At 50.1% G+C, this 20,126-nt stretch overlaps 1 protein-coding gene across 2 annotated transcripts in view; it reads right to left on the bottom strand.

The window, feature by feature from the left end:
* TIAM2 (TIAM Rac1 associated GEF 2) overlaps positions 1–20,126 on the bottom strand; it is a 107,386-nt gene that overhangs the window by 24,366 nt on the left and 62,894 nt on the right. Inside the window, exon 13 of one of the 2 annotated variants that reach the window (XM_040627995.1) lies at positions 14,963–15,066. In XM_040627995.1, the coding sequence (XP_040483929.1) occupies positions 14,963–15,066 (104 nt within the window). Of the gene's footprint in view, positions 1–11,086; positions 11,196–14,962; positions 15,067–20,126 lie in introns of those variants that run through there. The other variant, XM_040627994.1, reaches the window with a different exon arrangement.

Genomic DNA, 20,126 nt, shown 5'->3' with positions numbered 1-20,126 from the left:
GGGGGGGGGGGGGGGGGAGGAGGGGCGGGGGGGGCAGAGAGAGGGGAGAGATCACGGGGAGGAAGGGGGAGCACAGGCATCTCAGAGGGAGGTGGAAGGGCTCTGGGGAGGGGCACATGGAGGGCACGGCCCAGGGGCTGCAGCTTCCACGGCTGGTGGGAAGAGAAGCCAAGTTTGTGCAAACTCTCGAGGGAGGGAGAACAGCAGCGCGGTCGTGTGGCACCTGTGTGCTCCCAGAGTAAAAACTCCTCTGTGCTCCTGGGGGAGGGAGCAGCCGACCCAGAACCACTGTGAACAGGGCCTGCTGCCTGCCTTCTGCTCGGTTTCTTTAACTAGAGTTGGGTTAGAACTCAGAAACGAGTAAGACAAGCCGTCTCTGCCCAGGATGTCTCAAGGGCAAGGGCAGCATTTCTACACCACCGGGCAGTTCCTTCACAGAAAAGATTGGGTGGTTCGAGGTCACTCTTAGAGTTTACACAATATGGCTCATCCCATCTAATAGAGCCCGTGCCGGGTCCTGTGTCTTCGCTTCCCCGTTTTTCACCCAGAAAGCAAGCGATGGCTTCCTTCCGATGTACAATTAAACCTGTGCATCCAGAGACGCACGTGGGCCAGAGCTTCTGCCGGACTTGTGCATGCAAAACTATGCGGCCCAGGGCACCAGAGAGACTTTGATGAGCCCCTCAAAAACGGACAGGAAGAGGCAGGCAGATCATCAGAGCAAGGGTCAGCCAACGTAGGCCTCTGGACCCGCGGAACCCTCCGTCTGTTGCTGGAGATCAAGTTTTATTAGCACCCGGCCGCCGCGCTCGTTCACCTGCCCGGAGTCTCTGGCTGCTTCCACCCTGAAGTGCAGAGCTCAAGGCTGGCCAGAGCCGAAAATATTTCCTGTCCCTTCACAGGAAAAGTTTGCCAACTCCTGATAGCAATGACCCCAAATCACAAAAGATTCTTTTTCTGAAATTAGCCTTAATTAAAACTCAACATAACCTATAAAACTCTATTCTGAAAATTTTTAGTGAGAAAAGTGGAAACTTAAAAAATGACTTTTATGTTATTTTTCTAGAGACTACAAATGGCATCTTAATTCACATGAGATATAAGCCCTTTTATGTCCTATGCTTTCAACTGTGTCCAAAACACAGCACCTGCCTGCCCGGCTGGCGCGGATCCAGAGCTCCGAACTCTCGCTGGGTTTTGCTTTACTTTGTGCTGCTTTTTGATGCCTAAGACAATTCTGTTTGTCCTGTGATTCAGGGCAGTTAGACCTGAATTTTAATCCTTTCTGTGATGACTTTATACCACTTAACATTCGTTCTAAATATGTTTGTCTGGTTAAAGATGTCTCTAAGCCAATATCTTTCAACTGAATTTTTTTTGTAAAACATATACTTAACTATGACTTTTCCATCAACACTACTCTCAGCCACTCTTCCACCCAGAGGTGCTAATATCTAGGCTCAGGTCCACTTCCCTTCTCTTCCTTCAGTATTCTCTCATAGCCCACTTTCATCCTGGCAGTCAAATAAATTAAACTTGTGTATTTACCGTAACCCTTCTTTAGCAGTTAATGTCTTCACTGAACATTCTAGTCGGTTTCCGTGTTTACTGCCAGTTTTCCCAAACACAGCATTTCTATTCAAGAGTTAGGTCTCTGACTTTATTCTTGGCAACAGATAATAGATTACTGAAGCAGTTTCTGCAGGAAAGGTCTTGAAGTGTTACATTTCTGAGGATTTACTGAGCCTTTTTTTTCTATTTGAAGGAAAACAATCCATCAGTATAAACACCAATTGCGATCATATTCTTGACCAGCTAGAGCTTTGTTCAATCTGACAGCCACCAATTTTCCGGGCAGGTCAAGTCTGTATGAGAAATAAAAGACCGAGGGCAAGACAGCTAAACCCTGGAAGCGGGTGATCGCACACGCTTGGGCTTAACAGTTCAGGCTGTGTCCGCCTCTCCCTAGGACGGCGCTGCCCAGCAACCTCAGCCCAGGCTGCCCCCGAGCTGAGTCCTCTCCCCTTTCCTGCGGTTCCCTAAGAAGTATATTGTCTTTCTAGTTGTCATCTACATGGGCTCCTGGTGGCCTTACCCAGAAAAACAAAAAGTAGGGTAGCACCTGGTTCCTAGCTGCAGACCAAGCACTGAGCTCCGCGAGCAGCTCTAAGATGCTCAGAAAACTCTAAGTCGGTTGCACCCATCCCAGTTCCCCGATGGTCCTCCTTGAGCATCTCAGCTTCCAGACTGCCGCAGACTTGCATTCCTTAGTTGGCTTGGTCTGTCTTCCCACGTTGGTCTAACAGAAGCCTTGGGTCTGCCCATTCCCACAGAGCCCTCTCATCCGCGAGGGTGGGGCTGGGGGGTTGCAGGCACTTCACAGCCACACGGACTAACGGGGCCGACAGCAGCCCCCCTCATCCACCCAGGCTTAGCACCCCTCGCAGTTTACAAAGCTATTTCTCACACATGGCTCTCCTTTGATCTCACCTCCTTGAAACTATCATGGAAATACTGTCCTATTCTTTTTAATAAGTATATAAGGATTCAGAGGACAAGGAGACTTTCCGAAAGCCCGCCAAGCAGGCAGTGGGAGGCTCCAGCACTTGGTTCCCACCTGTCCAGCAACAGCAGATTAAGAGACAAACATCTTTCCCCCGTAGTACAGCAAGGGATGAAATCCTTCTTGTGAATCTTATCTCTTCTATATCCCACTCTCCAAATGCAAACTGCAAATATGCTGTTTGGGATAGTCGTGGCCACAGTGACACTCAGAGTCACCGCCAGGTGACAGCAGCACATGCCCCCCGCCCCTGCCCTGAGAAGGAGGCATGGAATAGCCAGCATGCTTGCAGTTGCCCTCAAAGTCTCCAGAAGAAACCAAGCCATGGTTTCTCTTTCTGGGACAGGTGGACGAGACTATATGCTCTGACTTGGGGGATGAAGGGGGCTATCTCCCTGCCTGAATTTGATGCAGATGAATTATGAATTCTTTAAAAACATTCCTGAGCATTTGAACTTCACCATCTATGATCTCTTTCTGTACAGCAAACCAAGGTAGCTACCAGGGCTGACGGCCCTGCACGACCCCACGGAGCTGCGGGAAGACGGGAGTCGGCTCTTCTCACCCACTCTGGTGGCTCGTACCTTTAGGACACTGTAACAACTATACTGACATTTTTTTTTTAAGATTTTATTTATTTGAGAGCGAGGTAGAGAGGAGAGCGAGCACGAGCAGGGGGAGAGGGGCAGAGGAGAGAGAGAAGCAGAAGCAGACTCCCCACTGAGCAGAGAGCCTGACGCGGGACTCGATCCCAGGACCCCGAGATCATGACCTCAGCTGAAGGCAGATACTTACTCAACTGAGCCACCCAGGTGACCATACCTACAGCGACTTCTACCGATTGCTGTTCCAGTAGGTTGCATGGGTCAAGGATGGCCCTCAGTCACTTACGAAGAATGGTGCGGGGGTAGGGAGAGAAAGTCTAGACCCTCCGACTTGTCTGAAACCTACCACATCCTCTTTGGGCTTAAAAAGGCCTGGACTGTCAGTTCTAATATTTGGCTGAAAATAGTACCTGGAAACCGGTTTCTAAAAAACTGTAGCTTTGGGAAGAAAAATCACAAAAATATGAAATGTAAATTATTTGTTAATATCCTGACCACCTTTCTTGGGCATGGATGTTGCCAAGTGCTATTTGCCTTGACTGAGCACAGATACAACCTGCAGTCCCCTTTATTCCAGTTGTAGTTAATTTTTTTCCCTAGATTTAAGCAGTGTTATTTTTTTAGAGATTTATTTGAGAGAAAGAGAGAGGAAAAGGCAAAAGGAGAGAGAATCCCAAGCAGACTCTGCACTGAGAATGGAACCTGACACAGGGCTGGATCTCACGACCCTGAGATCATGACCTGAGCTGAAACCGAGAGTCAGATACTTAGCCGACTGAGCCGCCCCAGCGCCCCATTTAATCAGCATTATGATCGAGTTTGTTACATTACTCTGGGTTGTATCTTACTGACGGGGTCTCAAGTTAATCATCTCCTGTGGAACAATGTCTGCCTCACACACATTTATCTGAGACTTCACCATCAATCTCTAAAAATCTAACACTGACTTGACAACAGAAATGAGGTCATAAAATTTAAACTAGGACACAATTATTTTTGATAAACCATTTGGCAATATGATCAACCTTCTAGAAAATGCAAGTTGATAAATCCAAGGTAACCAAAACCATGTTTCCCCAGCAGCATGGAGCACAGAGGACGGTTATAAAAACATACACAAGACAGGCAGGAGCTCAAGCAAAACCAAAAGACGTCAGAGACAACGTGACCATGACAGAATGTCAATTTAAAACTTTTTGAAAGCCTCAGACACAGGAAACTGATTGTAAATCTCACCTGAGATTACCGGTTTGATAATCGTCTCTCCATCATGGAAACTCATCTACAAAACCACCATGTTCAAGACCTTGTCAGGCAGTTGAGGGGAGAGAGAGCAGATGCCCTGCCCCATCCTGGTGCCTGGAACAGGTGGCTGATGCTGCCCAGGCCAGTCTTATCTGATCATCCTTTATGTCGTGGCTGAATGAACTATGAAGGCACTGGATTCTAGAACATTCCAAAGCCAACTCGAAGACCCTTGACAGGACTCCTCGAGTGACACAACACTTGTGGAACCTCCCAGCCTGTGCAATGCCAAGCCAGAACCTTCTAAGCAATTGCACATCTAAGAGCTTCCTCATCTGACATCTGTTTTCTGAAAATACAAGAGAACTTAGGCGGCAGCAAAGAGAGGGTGTAAAGGAAGGTGAGCCACAGGGAGGAGGGCTGCTTGCAGGCTGAACAAGCAAAAGGAGGGACAGGGAGGCGCGACGGCAAACAGAAGAATGGAAAGGAGAAAAGACAGAACTGGGGGTGTCGAAACCATGCCTTCAGTTTTCTCCTGTCTCCCATATTAGTGACAAATATATTTTTTGTTGCCTGGTCCTTCATGCTATTATCAAGAACAACAGGAGACTGATTTATGAAACTAATAATCCAGCCTTTCCCCCAGGGAGTTAGAGGCCAGTACTGGAGGGAGTGAAGCGTTCCCCGCGGGGTCCCCAGACCCCTGCTCCCTCAGCACCTGGCCCCGCCACCATGGCACTAAGTCAGCTCCGAGCGGACTCTACAGAGGAAATTGCAGAATGACTCACAACTTCTCAAAACTTTTTCAGCAAGTGAAAGCAGCTACCACGTGGGGCTGGGACATTATTAAAAGGTGAGACTCTGCTGTGAGTAATGAAAGGCGTGAAAAGAACGCACTGAGGCTCAGAGACATCTGCGTTCATGCAGGACAAGCAAAGTCTTCACCGGACGACAATCTCTGACACACAAGATCTTTAATGGAGGCATCAACACGACTGTCTCAGCTTCCCACCAATGGCAAACATCGGGGAATGCCTTGTGGGGGAGGTCCCAATGAAGGAAGGAACAGAGGTGACCCTACACCATCCCCCATTCTTGGTAAATATTGAAGGTAAGACGGGATTCATGGCGCCCAAAGAGTGGCCAGCCAACAAGAGATCATAACTGCGGTTGTTATTCCTTCAAAAGACAAGGAAAGGAGCGAGCAGCAGAGCCTTTGCTGGCTTGCTGACGTGACGGGGCTGGGACGAAGTTCCCTTAGTGGCCCCAGGGAAACCACGGGATCATCTGCTGCCCACTCATCCCCTGAACTGGGCATATAACCATCCCTCTGGTCCCACACACAGCTGTTGATTCCACTAAAGGGAGTTCTACTAAATGTTGGTTTGGGGTCAAGATCTAAATTTATACCCTGCCTCCCCAGAAATCACGTTTCTTCACTAATTACAGAAGAAAAAACTCTGAAAATGCTAGGACACCAGTGCATAATGCTGTACCCGTGTTCCACAATGCAGGGATGTCGAACCACCACCATCAGTATTCTCCTTGGTCTCAGCCTAACCATTTGTGCCATCTGGAGTGGGGTTCTTTTTATGTCATGTTCCGCAATGTCTCTTAGCACATTAAAATAAGGCCTTAATACTGCCAGGCCCACCACACCAATCAGACCTGAAGATAAAGACAAAGTTCAAAATGTCACTTGGCTAAAGAAACACAGAGCTGGGGGCGCCTAGGTGGCTCAGGTGGTTAACATCCCACTCCTGATCTCGGCTCAGGTCTTGATCTTGGAGTCCAAAAAAATTAAATAAAATAAAATAAAGGAAAAGAAAAGAAACACGGTGCTTTTCATTCTGCAAGTACCTGATAACTAAGTCTGTGATGTTAATAATATTAAGTCAAGGCAGAAGCTAGACTACGCAGGTGTTTCCTCAAAGTCGAATTAGGAACATAGAGCTCACCGATCCCTAAGGAGGAAATCTGTGGGTAAACAGCAGCAGAGCGAGCGCCCTAGAATTGCAGTGACTTCTCACGTACAGGAGAAGTTTCCTGAGGGGCCATCGCTTTCATCAGATGCTCAGTGGTCTGCCCTAAGTTATTTTTCTCAACCAGGTAAGAGAGTAAAAGCCTGGGGCAGATGCGGGAATAGAGCACCTAACTCTCCTCACCTTCACTTCCCACGACCTTCAACCTCCATAAACCGTACAGGTTTTAACTTCAATAACTGTGTGAAGGACAATAAATAACCAGTGCTAATTCTGGGTTCTTCTAGAATGTCTTTTTCTTTTAAGCAGCTCTCTGTATTCATGAGGAGAAAAGGCTACGTCAGGCAACACACGGCCTCAGAGCAGGTGTTGGGGCAGAGAGACGCCGGGAGAGGGGTCAGAGCAGCACAGAGCGCGCCAGGACGGGCCTCCACGACTGGCAGCCCCACCCCTCGGGGCGCAGGTGCAGAAGCCTGAAGACTTCTCCGACGACGAAGGATTTCGGTGTAAGGCTTGGGGCCCAACCCCACGTGTTCTGCCCCAGCGACCACCCGCGTCCAGCAGGCTTCCCCTGAGAACACGCACGAGCCTGCAAATAGGGTTTACTGAAGGTGGGGTCTGGCCCGAGACTCCCCGCTCAGACTCCCTGATTTCTTCTCCAAACAAAGGGAGAGGATTCTGAAATTATTCTGTCTCCAATCCAGGAAGCCTAGAAAGAAAACAAACATGGAGGAACAGAGGGCGGAACACCGGGGAGGAGCAGGATGAAGACGAAGGAGGGGGCGGCCTCGCCTCCACAACCACATCCAAAAGCACATGGCCCACTCTGCAACCAGCACAGACCACAGGCGACCTGCCACCCCCGCCCCCACACCAGGACTTGCCCGGGCAGGAGGCAACAGGGGAGGCCCCAAGGAGCGCAGCTGGGGTCCCTCTCCGCCCCCCACCACCCAAGATGCAGGCGGCTGGCTGGCTGCTCTTCGAACGTGGGCCTTTACTTGCCTCGGAAAGGACAAACCACCTTCTTCCAGTCTCGCCTCGGAGAGGCTGGGCGCGAAATCGCAGCCCCGCTGTCTCGAAGGAGAGGACAAGCAGGGAGAGGCCCGCACCAGACATCACTGCGACAAGCGAGCCCTCGTGTGCAGACAGCATCTCTGCTCGGCGGGGCAAGGCCTTCGCGTGGCCCGGCTCCGGGGACGCTCAGGCACTTCCTGTGAGTCACGGTCCCGACAGTGTGAGGAGGGGGTGTAATTATCCCTTCAGCACTGCCAGTGAATTCCAGAGCTGCGACTACCGACAAGCCCACCCGCCCTCTTGCTGATTCACGCCGTGGTGCCAGCATGGCCTCCTGATGCCTTCCTGCTTCTTCCTCCCTCCTGTGTGACTCCCAGGAGGACTCCCCGTGACCACTCGTTCCTGTTCCCAGAAAACCAGGGTGAAGGGCGACGTCTGGAGGAGAATGAGGAAGCAAGGGTCAGAGGGAGGCAGGAAGGAAAGGGCCGGTTGGGGCTGGGGGAAGAGGCCAAAGAGGAGGAAGGAAGAGGATGGAAGGGAAACCAGCCACGTTACTAAGAAGGGAAGGGGGAGACAGGGACTGAGCGGCGTCCTGAAGGCGTCCAGCCTCCCTGAGTTGGTGCTGTTGTGCCCAGTGCACAGATAAGGGGATAGAAGAGCAAGAGGGCCATAGCTGACCCCAGGCCAACCCCCAGGAGCCCTACAGTCCGGCTTTCCAGACCAGTCACATTGGGCTGGACTTACTCTGCTGCCTGAACAGACATACTCTATGCCCATAGAGGGCATGCAAGCATGGCTCCCCGTGGCCCCCATACCCCAGCCAAGTCTCCTTAACAAGCAGCCCCAGCCTCTTAGCTTCCAGAGCCTCGCTGGCAAAGGCACAGACAGCAGAGCGCTCACCAGGCACTAGCATGTTGTTGGCAGTTTCTGGGTCTCTGGGCTCCGAAGAGCTCACAGCTCTGCAGGGGCAGCAACCCCCTTCCCATTTTCCAGTTTGCTTGTGCCAGGGACACGCTGGCCCAGCACAAGCCCCTTTAGGACCCAGCCCCACAGCCATGTTGGTAGGGTGGCAGCTGGGAGAGAAAGTGAAGTCAACACCGGCAACATGTCTTCCATTGCCTTCTTGTCAACTCCACTGTTGGTCTCCCTTCCCTCAGACAAGCTCTCCCTGCCCAAACTGCTTGCCATGTAGCTACTGGCTCAGAGGGTTCCATTCTCTTCTCAACGCCAGCCCCCTTCCAGCTCACTGCTGGCCCTGCCCACACCCTGCACGGAGACTTGGTTTTCCTCCCCTTCCTTCCTACCTGCCTGCCTTCCCCCCACCCACCCTCCCTCTCTCTCTCTCTCTCATACCCTACTGAATAGAGCATATAAGTGACTCTTGGCAACAAAGAGGACAGGGCTCTTGCGTGCCTCACGGCGCAGTGATGGCCCTTCCTGCCACACCCACCAAAGAGCTGGCATCTTCCTGACACATCAGCCCTAAAGATCAGGACAGACCAGGAGCGGGACACTAACACCTGGAGCTAGGAAAATAGTCATTAAAAAAGAAAGAATTCCAATCAGCTCCAAAAAGATCAAATGGACTGTTAGACTCCCACGCAAACTAAGCACAGTTGCTTCCAACAAATCCCCGAACTTGCCGCCCAGCCCCGCCAAACGATGTACTGCGGGGTCAGAAACGCAGAACAGGGCCTTCGAGAGCCGGGCAGGAGACTCGGCTCAGCCTGCTCAGTCTAGCCTGAACCCACGGCACCTCTCTAGGCCGAGGAGACGCTTCTCTTCCGAAAGGCACAAGTCTGTAAGACCTCCTGACAGGTCATGTCTCAGGCCTCGCCGAGCTGCTCGGTATTCACGGCGCACGCCTGCTGCAGAGAAAGGCAGGCCCGACAGATCCTACTGTGTTCGTCATCTGAGCAGGCCTGCAGAAAACAGTGTCCACCCGCTCCCTCGGCCTAAGAAAAACAGCTCGGGGGGGCGGGTTTGGTCTTCGTGTGGGTGACCGACAGCTAAGAGGACCCAACTGCCAGGGCCTTCGTGTCCAGTTCTTCTCTGTGTCCTGGGACAGCTCCACAGGACATGACCACCTGACAGACCCTTCAGGAAGACTGGGTGGGTGGCAGGGGCGGGTGAGCCGTGTGAGGGGAGCAGACTAAGAATGCACGCAGAGGGCCGTATGTGCAGGGGACATGGCAGGAAGGAGGACCTCTCAGCCTAACAGTCTCTCACGGGCGTGTGTGTAATGGTGCATAGCCTCTCAGCAACACAGGACTGGTGGTGGCACTGTTATTTTTACTCCCAAGGGAGGACAGGGGCTTCAACTGGCTGGGCGCCCTGCCCCAGGTCACGCAGTGGCAAAGCCTGGCGGGCCAGGAGACACACTCAGGTTTCCAACCATCAGGCTGAGACTTCTTCCCGTTTACACCACTGCCCACTTCGTCTCAGCACTGAGAACGCCAGACGCCAAGTCATTTCCAGGGACAACGGGGTCTGCACAGAGGATGCTATCTCCCTGTTCATTTGTATGTCAGGGATTCTGTCAGATGACATGCATTTAGAAATAGGTATATTTAGCTCTTTAAAAGAGACCATGATCATATTAATCTACTGAATAGCAGCCATGTAGAAAGACCACGATTTATAAAGAAACTGTATTTTAATTTCGCTTTGTAGCCAAAACATCTTACAACCAAACAGATCTTGAAATAATACCGGCGACTCAAAGATAAGGTAGAAAGATGTACAACGCAAACATGCCGGAAAATAAATATGTCCAATAATCTTTTCCTTTCACTTCTTAGAAATGCAAGCTCTTAAAAGGAATTCATGTAAAAGACTCACAAGGTTAAGATAAGTGGGTGAGCAGGCATTAAAAATTAAATGCAAGTTATGTTCATGCTGTGTTCTAAAACCTAACCAATAGTGCATGTCCCTTTTTTCCACCTTGCACAAATGAAAGGGCAAAACAGATCTTAAGCGTTATTAAATTGCAAAGAGCACAACACACAGTCGTCACGCTGTGTATCTCCAGATCCCAATGCTCTCTGTTCTAGCAACACAACGCCTACAAACTGTAAAAATAATCACTGCCAAAGCCACACTAGGTGATTACATAAAATTCTTCTAAAAAAGCTGAAAAAAATATTTAATCAGGAATAACTAAAGTAAAAGCTCTGCTTACCTCGTAGAAAACGGTTTCACTTTTGTGGATTTTCTTTTACAGCATGAAGTCCAACAGGAGCATGTGCTATGCTCCAAGGAAATCTCACAAAACAGAAAATGATCTACTGTCTTAATTACTCCTCTTTTCAAGCGGATTTTACAGAGTAAATATTTGAAATTTCCGGGCTTTCTGATACATTTCAAAAGGACAAAACTATTTCAGAGATCCACTGAAAAACCCTTGCAAAGTAGGAACGAGAAAGGAAAAGTCGACAGTGCCACAGAGAAACTAGAATCCAAAAGACATTCTCGCATACTTAGCTGTAAAGACTGCTTAAAGATTACAGTCAGGATTCCCTTCTGGAAAGAATGGCACATCTTCTCGTCTGCATAACAATCTATAGACATTTCAGAGTAAAATCAACTTTCCAGACAGAGAAAAAGGAAACCATGCAGGCATGCCTACATTTGGGTCAGAATCCACACCCCTGAGGTCAAAGCCCTCGCTTACTTACATGCTGTACATAGAAAGGGGGAGTTCAAAGGAAACTGCTCCCTCTGGGAGAAAGGATTCCATCTACAGTCGGCTGTTGGGAAATGAGTAAGACGCACGTTCTCTCACTCTCATCCCCAGGCAATGAACAAATCCCCAACTGTTGTTCCAAGTCTCATTCGCAAGGACGTCCTAGCGCCACCAAGCTCTTCCTCCGAGGCAGCGCTCGTGGCTGGGGAAGCTCACCCCCTTCTTCTGGTTTCCACCCCACGCCAAGCCTGCTGGCTCCAGGGAGACACCAGGTTAGGGCACACTCAGGGACAACAGAGCCACAAAGTGCCACATCTTCGGAGTCGGCTCGGAGACAGGAACATGGACTGCAAACCGAATTTCTGCACAGCCTGCTGCTTAGCCCACCTCGAGTCCCCAGAACCACCCAGAAACTCTTTCAACCCCCTCACCCAAAGAGAAACTGTTTATTCCTTTCAAAATCCAAACTGTTACAATAGTGCCAGCTAATTGCTAACAATACTGGGGGAAAAAAAGAGCCCGCACACAGGAGAGGTTGACAGGGGCACACAAAGAGCCGTGACAGTAATAGGCACCCTTGAGGAGCAAGACGGCAATCAATTATGAGCCATTTGCAGAAATTGCGGGGCTGTCAAAAGCCCCACTTACAGCTGTGCTTCATCAAGCCAGGCGGCATTTGATTTTCAAGGGAAATTATTCCTTATTTCCAAGTCTAGAATATTATTAGTAAAATATCCCAAACAACTCAGGTTCAACCCGGGTCTCATCTGAAAAGAAGTTAATGACCCCTGAGAAGGCTACATGGGCCAGGGTGGGAAGCCCGGGAGACAGAGGCGGGTCTTCTCTGCAGAGCAGTGACCCCCTCCTGTGGGCACCGCGGGGGCAGTGTCAGGGCGAGCCCGAAAGATCCATGCCCAGCACATGGACAGGCATCATCCACCTCCCAAACCACTGCTGGAAAACAGAAAAAGACTGCTTTTAGGTATAACCTGACGTGTCCAGTGGGCTGAAAATAATAATACAGAACAAAATGTCTTCTTTTTTTTTTTTTTTTAGAGTGAAAGAGTAAGCATGGGGGGGGGGGACCCTGAGATCACGACCTGAACTGAAATCAGGAGTTGCACGCTTAACCGATGGAGCCACCCAGCCGCCCCTGTCTTTTAATTCTTCAATTCAGAACTTTCTTTTCACTAACATACATCCCCATTATTACTTCTGATGGTCACCAATTCTTTCCCAAGGAACAAAGAATGTGTGAATTAAGTAACTTCCAGGCTTTAGGCTAGGATTGCTGAGAAATGCCCTGAAGTCCTTTGTTATGGACAAATGATCTTCAGGTTTGAAGAAGGTCAGACAATGACTATTCTGGACTTGAGAGGGACTGACAGCAACGCTCACCACAATGACATTCTCTTTCAATACTTTTGTTTTCTGTGTTCTTTGGTATTTATATTTTTTAAAGATTTATTTTTTGAGAGAGAGTGAGCACATACGAGCAGGGAGGGAGGGAGACAGAGAATCTCAAGCAGACCCCAGACCCACTGCAGAGCCTGACGTGGGGCTCAACCTCACAACCCTGAACTTATGACCTGGGCCGAAATCAAGAGTCACACACTTAACCAACTGCACCACCCAAGCGCCCCTCTTTGGTATTTATTTATATGCTTTCTCCTCTAACCATTTTAGTAACGAAAACTAAGCTCAGCCTGCTCCAATTTCAAGCTCAACTACAGCTTTTCCTCCTTTCCTCGCTAACTGATGCTCCAATGTTCATTTGGTAAACACTTTGTTTCATTATGACAGGTATTGTTAAATGACAGAGTTGGGAATCGCCTTCACATGGTACTTCTTGCATATTTATTTTATTGAGTGTTAAAATCTAGAAAAAGTCTTTCCTTTCCTTCTTAAGAACTTTAATGTGGAACTCAAGTAGATTACAACAGAGAGGGGATCACCTCCCTAGTGGCGTTAAGTGATCTCCCCCGAGCCGCCGCACTGTGCCGGTGCCCCCCGGGCGCGCTTACCTTAAATAGACAGCCGAGCTTCTCAAGTGTGTCAGAAATACATACTTTTTTACAAAAACTTAAGACAAAGCCAACAAAACACATTCAGTTGATGCTCTAGGACGCATTTCTTAAAAAAATAATAATCACTATTAACTATGATGTTGTGTTCCCAAAAGTAACTAATCCACCAGAGACCGACCAGAGGCATAAGACTAAAAATGTAGTTAATTTCAGTTTAGTAAGAGATACTGCATCCTGGGGGCACAGCCAGATCGAGTGTTTCGTCTGAGGAATCGGAAAGAAGAGAAGAGAGATTTTGGAGGAGGCGGATCAGGAATGGGGGAGCGATACAGGGAGGGGTGAGGGAGAGGACGAGGCAGGTCAGGGGCCACCAGAACCCGCCCCGCAGTGGGCAGGCTCCATCCCGATCCCCTTCTCACAGTGACCATCACCCACGGGTGTGTCACATGGCTGCTCCCCAAAGGGACCGGCCCCTGGTGGTATCAGTCTAACCCAGGAGACTGTAAGTTGTCTTTTCTTTTTTTTTTTTAACATTTTATTTATTTATTTGACAGAGAGAGAGAGCACAAGCAGGGGGAGTGGGAGAGGAAGAAGCAGGCGGCCAGCGGAGCAGGGAGCCTGATGCGGGGCTCGATCCCAGGACCCCAGGATCACACCCTGAGCCGAAGGAAGATGCTTAATGACTGAGCCACCCAGGTGCTCCTCCATTCTTATATTTAAAACAAAAGCAAGGGACTGAAAACAGAGTTATAATGTCAAAATCAACTAAAACTGGACTGTGTATTAACACATCAGGGGGATCAGACCATTTCTGAAACGATGTTCGATGAACAATTAAAAACGCAGGAAAGGCATGGACTGGAACAAGTGATGTCGAGGATACGGAGAAATCAGAACCCTCACCCACCACTGACGGGCGCGGATGATGGTGCAGCCCTGTGGGACACACGTAAAAAGCCACACATAGGATGGGCACGTGACCTAGCAGTTCCACTCCTAGATGCGTATCCAACAGAACTGGAAACGAGGACGAAACACATCTGAATGCCAATCTCCACCATAGCATTACTCACAACAGGCGAACCATGGGAACAAGCCAAGTGTCCGTCAACAGATGAACACCCGGGCACACAAAACGCAGCACATACCACGGACAGTTCCAGCCCTCAGAGGAAGGGGAGTTCTGACATACACCTCAACACGATGAACTCTGAAAACATTATGCCACACAAAATATGCCAGAAACAAAAGGGCAAATACCATGACACTCACACCCGAGGGAGCTTGGACAGGCAAAGGACGCAGGAAGTCCAAGAGAGGCGAGCCGGGGTCAGGGTGGGTGGGGGACTTGCGAATGGGGAGCCACGGTCTAACGGGTACTGAGTCTCGCTTGGCATGATGAGAAAGTTCTGACACGGGCCGTGGTGATGGCTGCACGACACTGTGAATGTACTTAACACCACTGCAGTGTGCACTTAAAAATGATGAAAATACCGAATTTTATGTTTTAGATATTTTACCACAACAAAGTAACAACATTCCAAAAATAATTTATCTGTGGGCCAAAAAAAAAAGAAAAAAGAAAAAAAAGTAGGAAAGCAATAGAGTCATTAAATGTAAGTTCCAGAACACCTGAGCACAGACTGTCCTTGTCAAACTGTCCTAACATACTTCGCTTTGAATAAATAAGGAAACTACTTCCATTAAGGGGGAAAAAAAAGTCTGTTTCTGCGAGTGGACCGACGGATTGGATAACCCCGTCTCCTTTCCCCACTTCGGGTGAAGGGGGGATTCATGCTTGTCAGCCGGGTCCTTCATTTGGATCTGGGACAATATCTTACCCCGAACGTCTGCCCTGTCTTCTCCCCGTGGGGGACCTGGGCCAGCGCGCCATCGGTCTGACTCCTTTTCAGGCCAGTGGTGACATCAGGGACGTTGCTGAAATCTGCATAAAAAGTGACAAAAACACACATAAAAGTGAGTTTGGCCCTTTGCAGAGAATCATAATGACTGGTTTAAGGGTTCAGATAACGAGAGGGAGGGAACGAGCACTGACGGCGCCGGAGGCAGTGTGCAGGAGAGGCCCTTCCCACCACCCAAGGGTCTCCTGAGACGGACCCGGGCTCCGGCTACCGAAGAAGCCACGTCTCCTGCCGCTCTCAGTCAACGGCGACCAGTGACCAACCAAGGCAGTGACTTCAATGCCTTGTCACTCTGCCTGTTGCTGTGCACACTGTACTGCACTAATCTCTGATCTTAGAGAGTTTACTCCCACCAAGAATCAAACGGCAGTGACGATCGTTGGGTACTTCCCTATTTTGGGAAAAATCACCAGGGAAATCTTGGACAACCAGGAATGCAACAGCACGGACTCTTACTACAACCCACAACATGCTCATTTGAAAGCTTAACTTTTCATTTTCTGACATCAACCACAATTTTATCCTAAACTGAAAAGTCCCATGAGGAACAGCAAACCTTTGTTAACTTCTGGACTAAGGGTTAAGAAGGAAGAGCAAAGGCAAGTAAAAAGCTTCTGCTTTTTTTTTTTTTTTTCTTTTTCCAGCCTACAATCATACACACCTGCCAAGCCCAATTCTTTCCAGTGGCTCTCAAATTAACAAATTCAAGAAAGACAGAAAGACGAGCCTCTATCAAATATAACGCAGGTTTTCATTCTAACTCTTGTATTTGGTAGATTGTCCCCTCAACCAGGTGGAACCAGATGGTTTCTAATCCCCGTAGCTACAAGAAGTCAATGATCTTGAACCTGTCAAGCTGACCTAGGCTGACCCAGCATAGGTAGATGTTACTCAAGCATGATGGGGCCAGGATACTGGTCTCTAAGAGAACTTTAGAAGCCATGGAAGCCCTAGAAAGTTGGTGAAACCCATGGATAGGAATGCTGGTCCACGATCCATGCTGATATAACCAACCACTACACAGACACTTGATTGTAAGACAAGAGGAGACCTAAAGAAAATATGTGAATGATCTACAGAATTCTGGCGCTCTAATTTCTTCTTCCTTTTGCCTCTTCCAAAACCCTCACCCTACCCAGAAAAGGACCAGAAAGTCCAAGTCACACTTGTTGGAGTAAGTTAGCTTGGATAAGGCAGTGCTGATCACAGATGCGTGAGACATCCCTGGGAAAATTTCAGATAGCAGTGACAGGTGGGAATACTTGGGTTTGCCTTTCCCAGGCCCCGAACACCACACCACGGAGGCAGTCCAGTCACCAGCAGGCTGACCACATGGGAAGCAAGATCAGTCCCTGAGCCAAGAGCAATGCACCACTGTTCCTCCATCACCGACGGCCTCCTTAGGCTGCTGTGTGCACCTGTGTTTAAGGGAGACCGACCAACAGGATCCACAAAAGAAAACAGCCTGTGTTCCTACTGTATTCAGCATAGACGCACCTTTTTCATCTATTCGACATTCACTTGTTGAGCACCGGCTGTTTTCTAGGTACGGTGCCAGGGATACAAAGATGAATGAGATGCAGTTACTGCTCTCAAGGTGAGCTTCTAGCCTTGGAGAAGGTGAAGCGTCACAGATGATGTGAGAAAAGTCCATGCAGTACGCACAGTCAGGAAGGAAGTTACTTCTGCAAAGGACCCTGAAAGACTTAATAGCAAAGGAAACACTTGAGCAAAGTCTTTAAATCTTGGGGGTAACTATTTGTCTTTAAGGCTAACAATGACCAGCGGGCAGTGGGGAGAGAGGATTCCAGAAGCAGGAGGCAGCTGAGTGAAGGCAAATCATAGGACGAGCCCAGCACCTTCTGGAAACGGGTTGAGCATGGCTGCGGTGGAGAAGGGAGGGAAGGTGCCCTGTGCCAGAGGAATCGATAAAGGCCAAGACCTTGGGAGAAAAACAGGTCAGAAAGTCACAGCAACACTGCAGGTATGAGGCAGAAAGACCCGAATGCACTCAGAATAGAGTAAGAGCCAAAAAATGGAGTGAACACAGAAATCTGAGCAGGCAGACCCTCCAGGCCTCCTCTTTGCTGCTTGCTTCATAGAAAATGGTACGAAAAGGAGGCGTCAAGGACCTGGCTTTACGCCTCGGTGACGGGGCAGACAGGGAACAGGAAGAGCTGGAGTGGTGCTCAGGAGCTTAGCTGTGACGGTCCCGAGCCTGAGACGCACGTGCGCCATCCAACGGGAGACGCTCTGAAGTCAGGCCGTCCAGGAACGTCTACGTGGGGATGTGGATCTGAATCCATCTGACCGCACCTGGCAGGGAAGCAGCCCCAGGAAGAACATGCAGAAGTAGACCAAGGAGAGAACCTGGAAATGCCAACGACGGTGTACGGGGGGAAAGAGGTCCTCAGAGGACATACCTGTCTTTACTCAGTAATGCCGAGGAGTAGAAGGAAATCACGCAGGAGCAGTGTCACGGAAGCTGTACACTGTGAGTCCCTCACCTCAGTGACAGGATCAGATCTGCACTACTGCTGCCTTTCCCTGGTCAATACAGAGTGTCCATATTCCCAGAGAGCTGCACCGAGTACAGGACTTCGGACACAGCCGATGCATTTATGCATGACGAGGATTTCTACGGCACCTGCTGCACGTTAGCTATGCCCTGAGTCCTGGGGATACAAAGATGACAGAGACCTGAAGTCCCCTGAAGAGCTCGGAGATGGCACATGGGCATGAGGCGCTCTGGAGCCGGGAGGAGCCAGATGGATGGTGGTGAAAATAACACGGCTGATGTCAAAAGTGGGTGCCAAGTGAATTCTGAGTCATCTATTCAATATATTCACAAAACTTTAGAACTGAAAGACTGAAATCTCCCCAAACTTTTTACCTCTTACAAAGGCAGAATGTTTACCCAGTAACAGAACTCTGGCTACCCCTTCTGGGTTAAACCCCTGCCCACCCCAGGAAACAAGGCTTTGCTATGCGTTGCTGAGGCTCCCCTATCACCCTTGCTACCCCTGGAACTTTAGAGAGCCTTTGGCTGCAGCTCAGATCCTCCCAGAGGCACAAGCTTAGACAGGATGGATCTCGGAACCAGCTCCCACTGAGGCTCACCTCAGGGATCCAAGAGGCGGAAGTGGTTCTGGATGGTTCCTGAGTTTTGCCAAGATAGGAAATCTCAGAGCTGTTCCACCACCCAAATTTCACAGAGGCGGAATGGTATCTGGGCACAGACAGAGTCTCTGCAGTGACTGACTCCTTTTCCAACCCACTAGCAATGCGCCAACGCTGTTCTAGACATGACAAAGCACGGGGGAAGCCAAGCTTGAGGGGCCCCAGTTTCCGACCCCAGCTCCAGGAGCCTCAAATTTCACCAGGACCTGTATCCCCATAAAAAGGAGTGTGCCTTAGTATTCTAGAGGAGAAAAGAGAACAAAGTAGGCCCTGGGAGAAAAGCAGATTGGCTCTTCAAAAAAAAGAAAAGAAAAGAAAAAAAGCAAAGTGTAGGCCAGTGAGATCCGAATGCTGACTTACACAGCGGTTTTAAACACACACCGCACTGACATCTGTCCTAGGAGCCGAATGCCTACGCACAGCCCCACTTACACTCTGCCCACGTCCTGAGCACCAGCTGCTGACATGAGTCAATCCGTCCTTCCGCTGCCAACCTAAGAGCCGGCCTCTCACCTTGGGAGAGCCTCCCGGTGTGGTCGTATCCACGAGGACACAAGTTAGGGTGCCTGCTCCGACTTGGAGGGCCACGCGCGTACGCTTCCTGCCCAGCCGGGGTGCGGCGCACTCCGGTACAAGAACTTCAGACTCACTCCAGGAGTCTGGGGCCAATATGATGATGAATGATGGGAAATAGCAAAATTATAAGATCAGGTCAAGGTTATCAATTTACATCTGGTAAATACACCTTGTGTCTTTCTCACCTCATTCACGGTGGAAATTAACCACCTGGGGTGAGGCCCAGCCCCAGGAAACAGGGACCGCGGCAAGGACCTCCACTCGGCAGCTGGCCAGACAGGGCCGCGGCCTCCGCGCCTACACGTGGGCCCGCTTGTTGCATTTGCGCAGCCCCTCGTCAGACGGCTGCCGAGCTCCGCACGCCTGCTGGCTACCAGGTAACCCTGTCACGTGCTGCACCGGGGACGAGGCTCAGCCAGCTCTCTCCTTCAAAACCAAACCTATTTCAAGGCACATGGGGCAGGTGCTCCTGGAAGGTGACTGTCCCTGCCCTCCCACAGCCCTGTAGTACCCCCACCCCCCAAGATGACCAGGGACACAGGAGGCTCCAGGTAGGACACACCTCGTAACTCAGTGTCTTCCCATCCCGGGCATCAGTATAGACCCTGCTGGTAGCACTGTCAGCCAAGCGGCCGGCAATCCCAAATCCTTCACGATGAAAGAGCAAAACCTGCATTCAAGTCACATCCTGGTGACCAACTTAAAAACAGAAACATCAAGAAACGCTAATGTTCAGGTTGCCTCGCCCACACAGCTGGTCGTGTGAATTCCGACCAAGTTTACGTTTCCAGCACTTCCAAATCCAACTTAGTACAGCTAATATGCAGGAGTTCGGGCTCTGCCATTTATTTCCCCGGTGCCGTAAGAAGCGTCAGGCTATGTGGATGCTGATATGGATACGCCCGTGGAGGAGGAATTCTCTGGAAATGCATGGCAACGGGGAAGTCTGGGAAGGGCTTGGGCGCGTGGTGGTAACCCTGCCAGTCTCCAGCCTGCTGCTCCCCGTCAGGAACTCTCGCTCTGCTCAGCAATGGCCACAAAGTCTGGCTCGCCGAGCTGGGCCACTGCCTAGGCCTGGTCTTGCCGGCTGCCTCCACCTCACTCAACCAGGTGGCAAGGAAGAGGCAAGAAGTTCCTCCCTGTTCCCGGACAGCCCTCCAGCTGGCCGCCAGCAGGGCCCAGAGACACCAGTCAGCGGCTGCCTGTGAGGAGGGTGGGCAAGGCGCTCGGTCCGCGCAGAGGAGAGGCCTCCCGAGAGATCCAGAACCCCCTCGGGCGAAGTCTGGGAAGGCCGCCCGTGTGCTCAGAAACAGCAACTACCGGAGGA

The sequence above is a fragment of the Ursus maritimus genome, unplaced genomic scaffold (genome assembly GCF_017311325.1).
Source record: "Ursus maritimus isolate PB19 unplaced genomic scaffold, ASM1731132v1 scaffold_13, whole genome shotgun sequence".
Lineage (NCBI taxonomy): Eukaryota > Metazoa > Chordata > Mammalia > Carnivora > Ursidae > Ursus > Ursus maritimus.
This window is presented reverse-complemented; position numbering and strand designations above follow the sequence as displayed.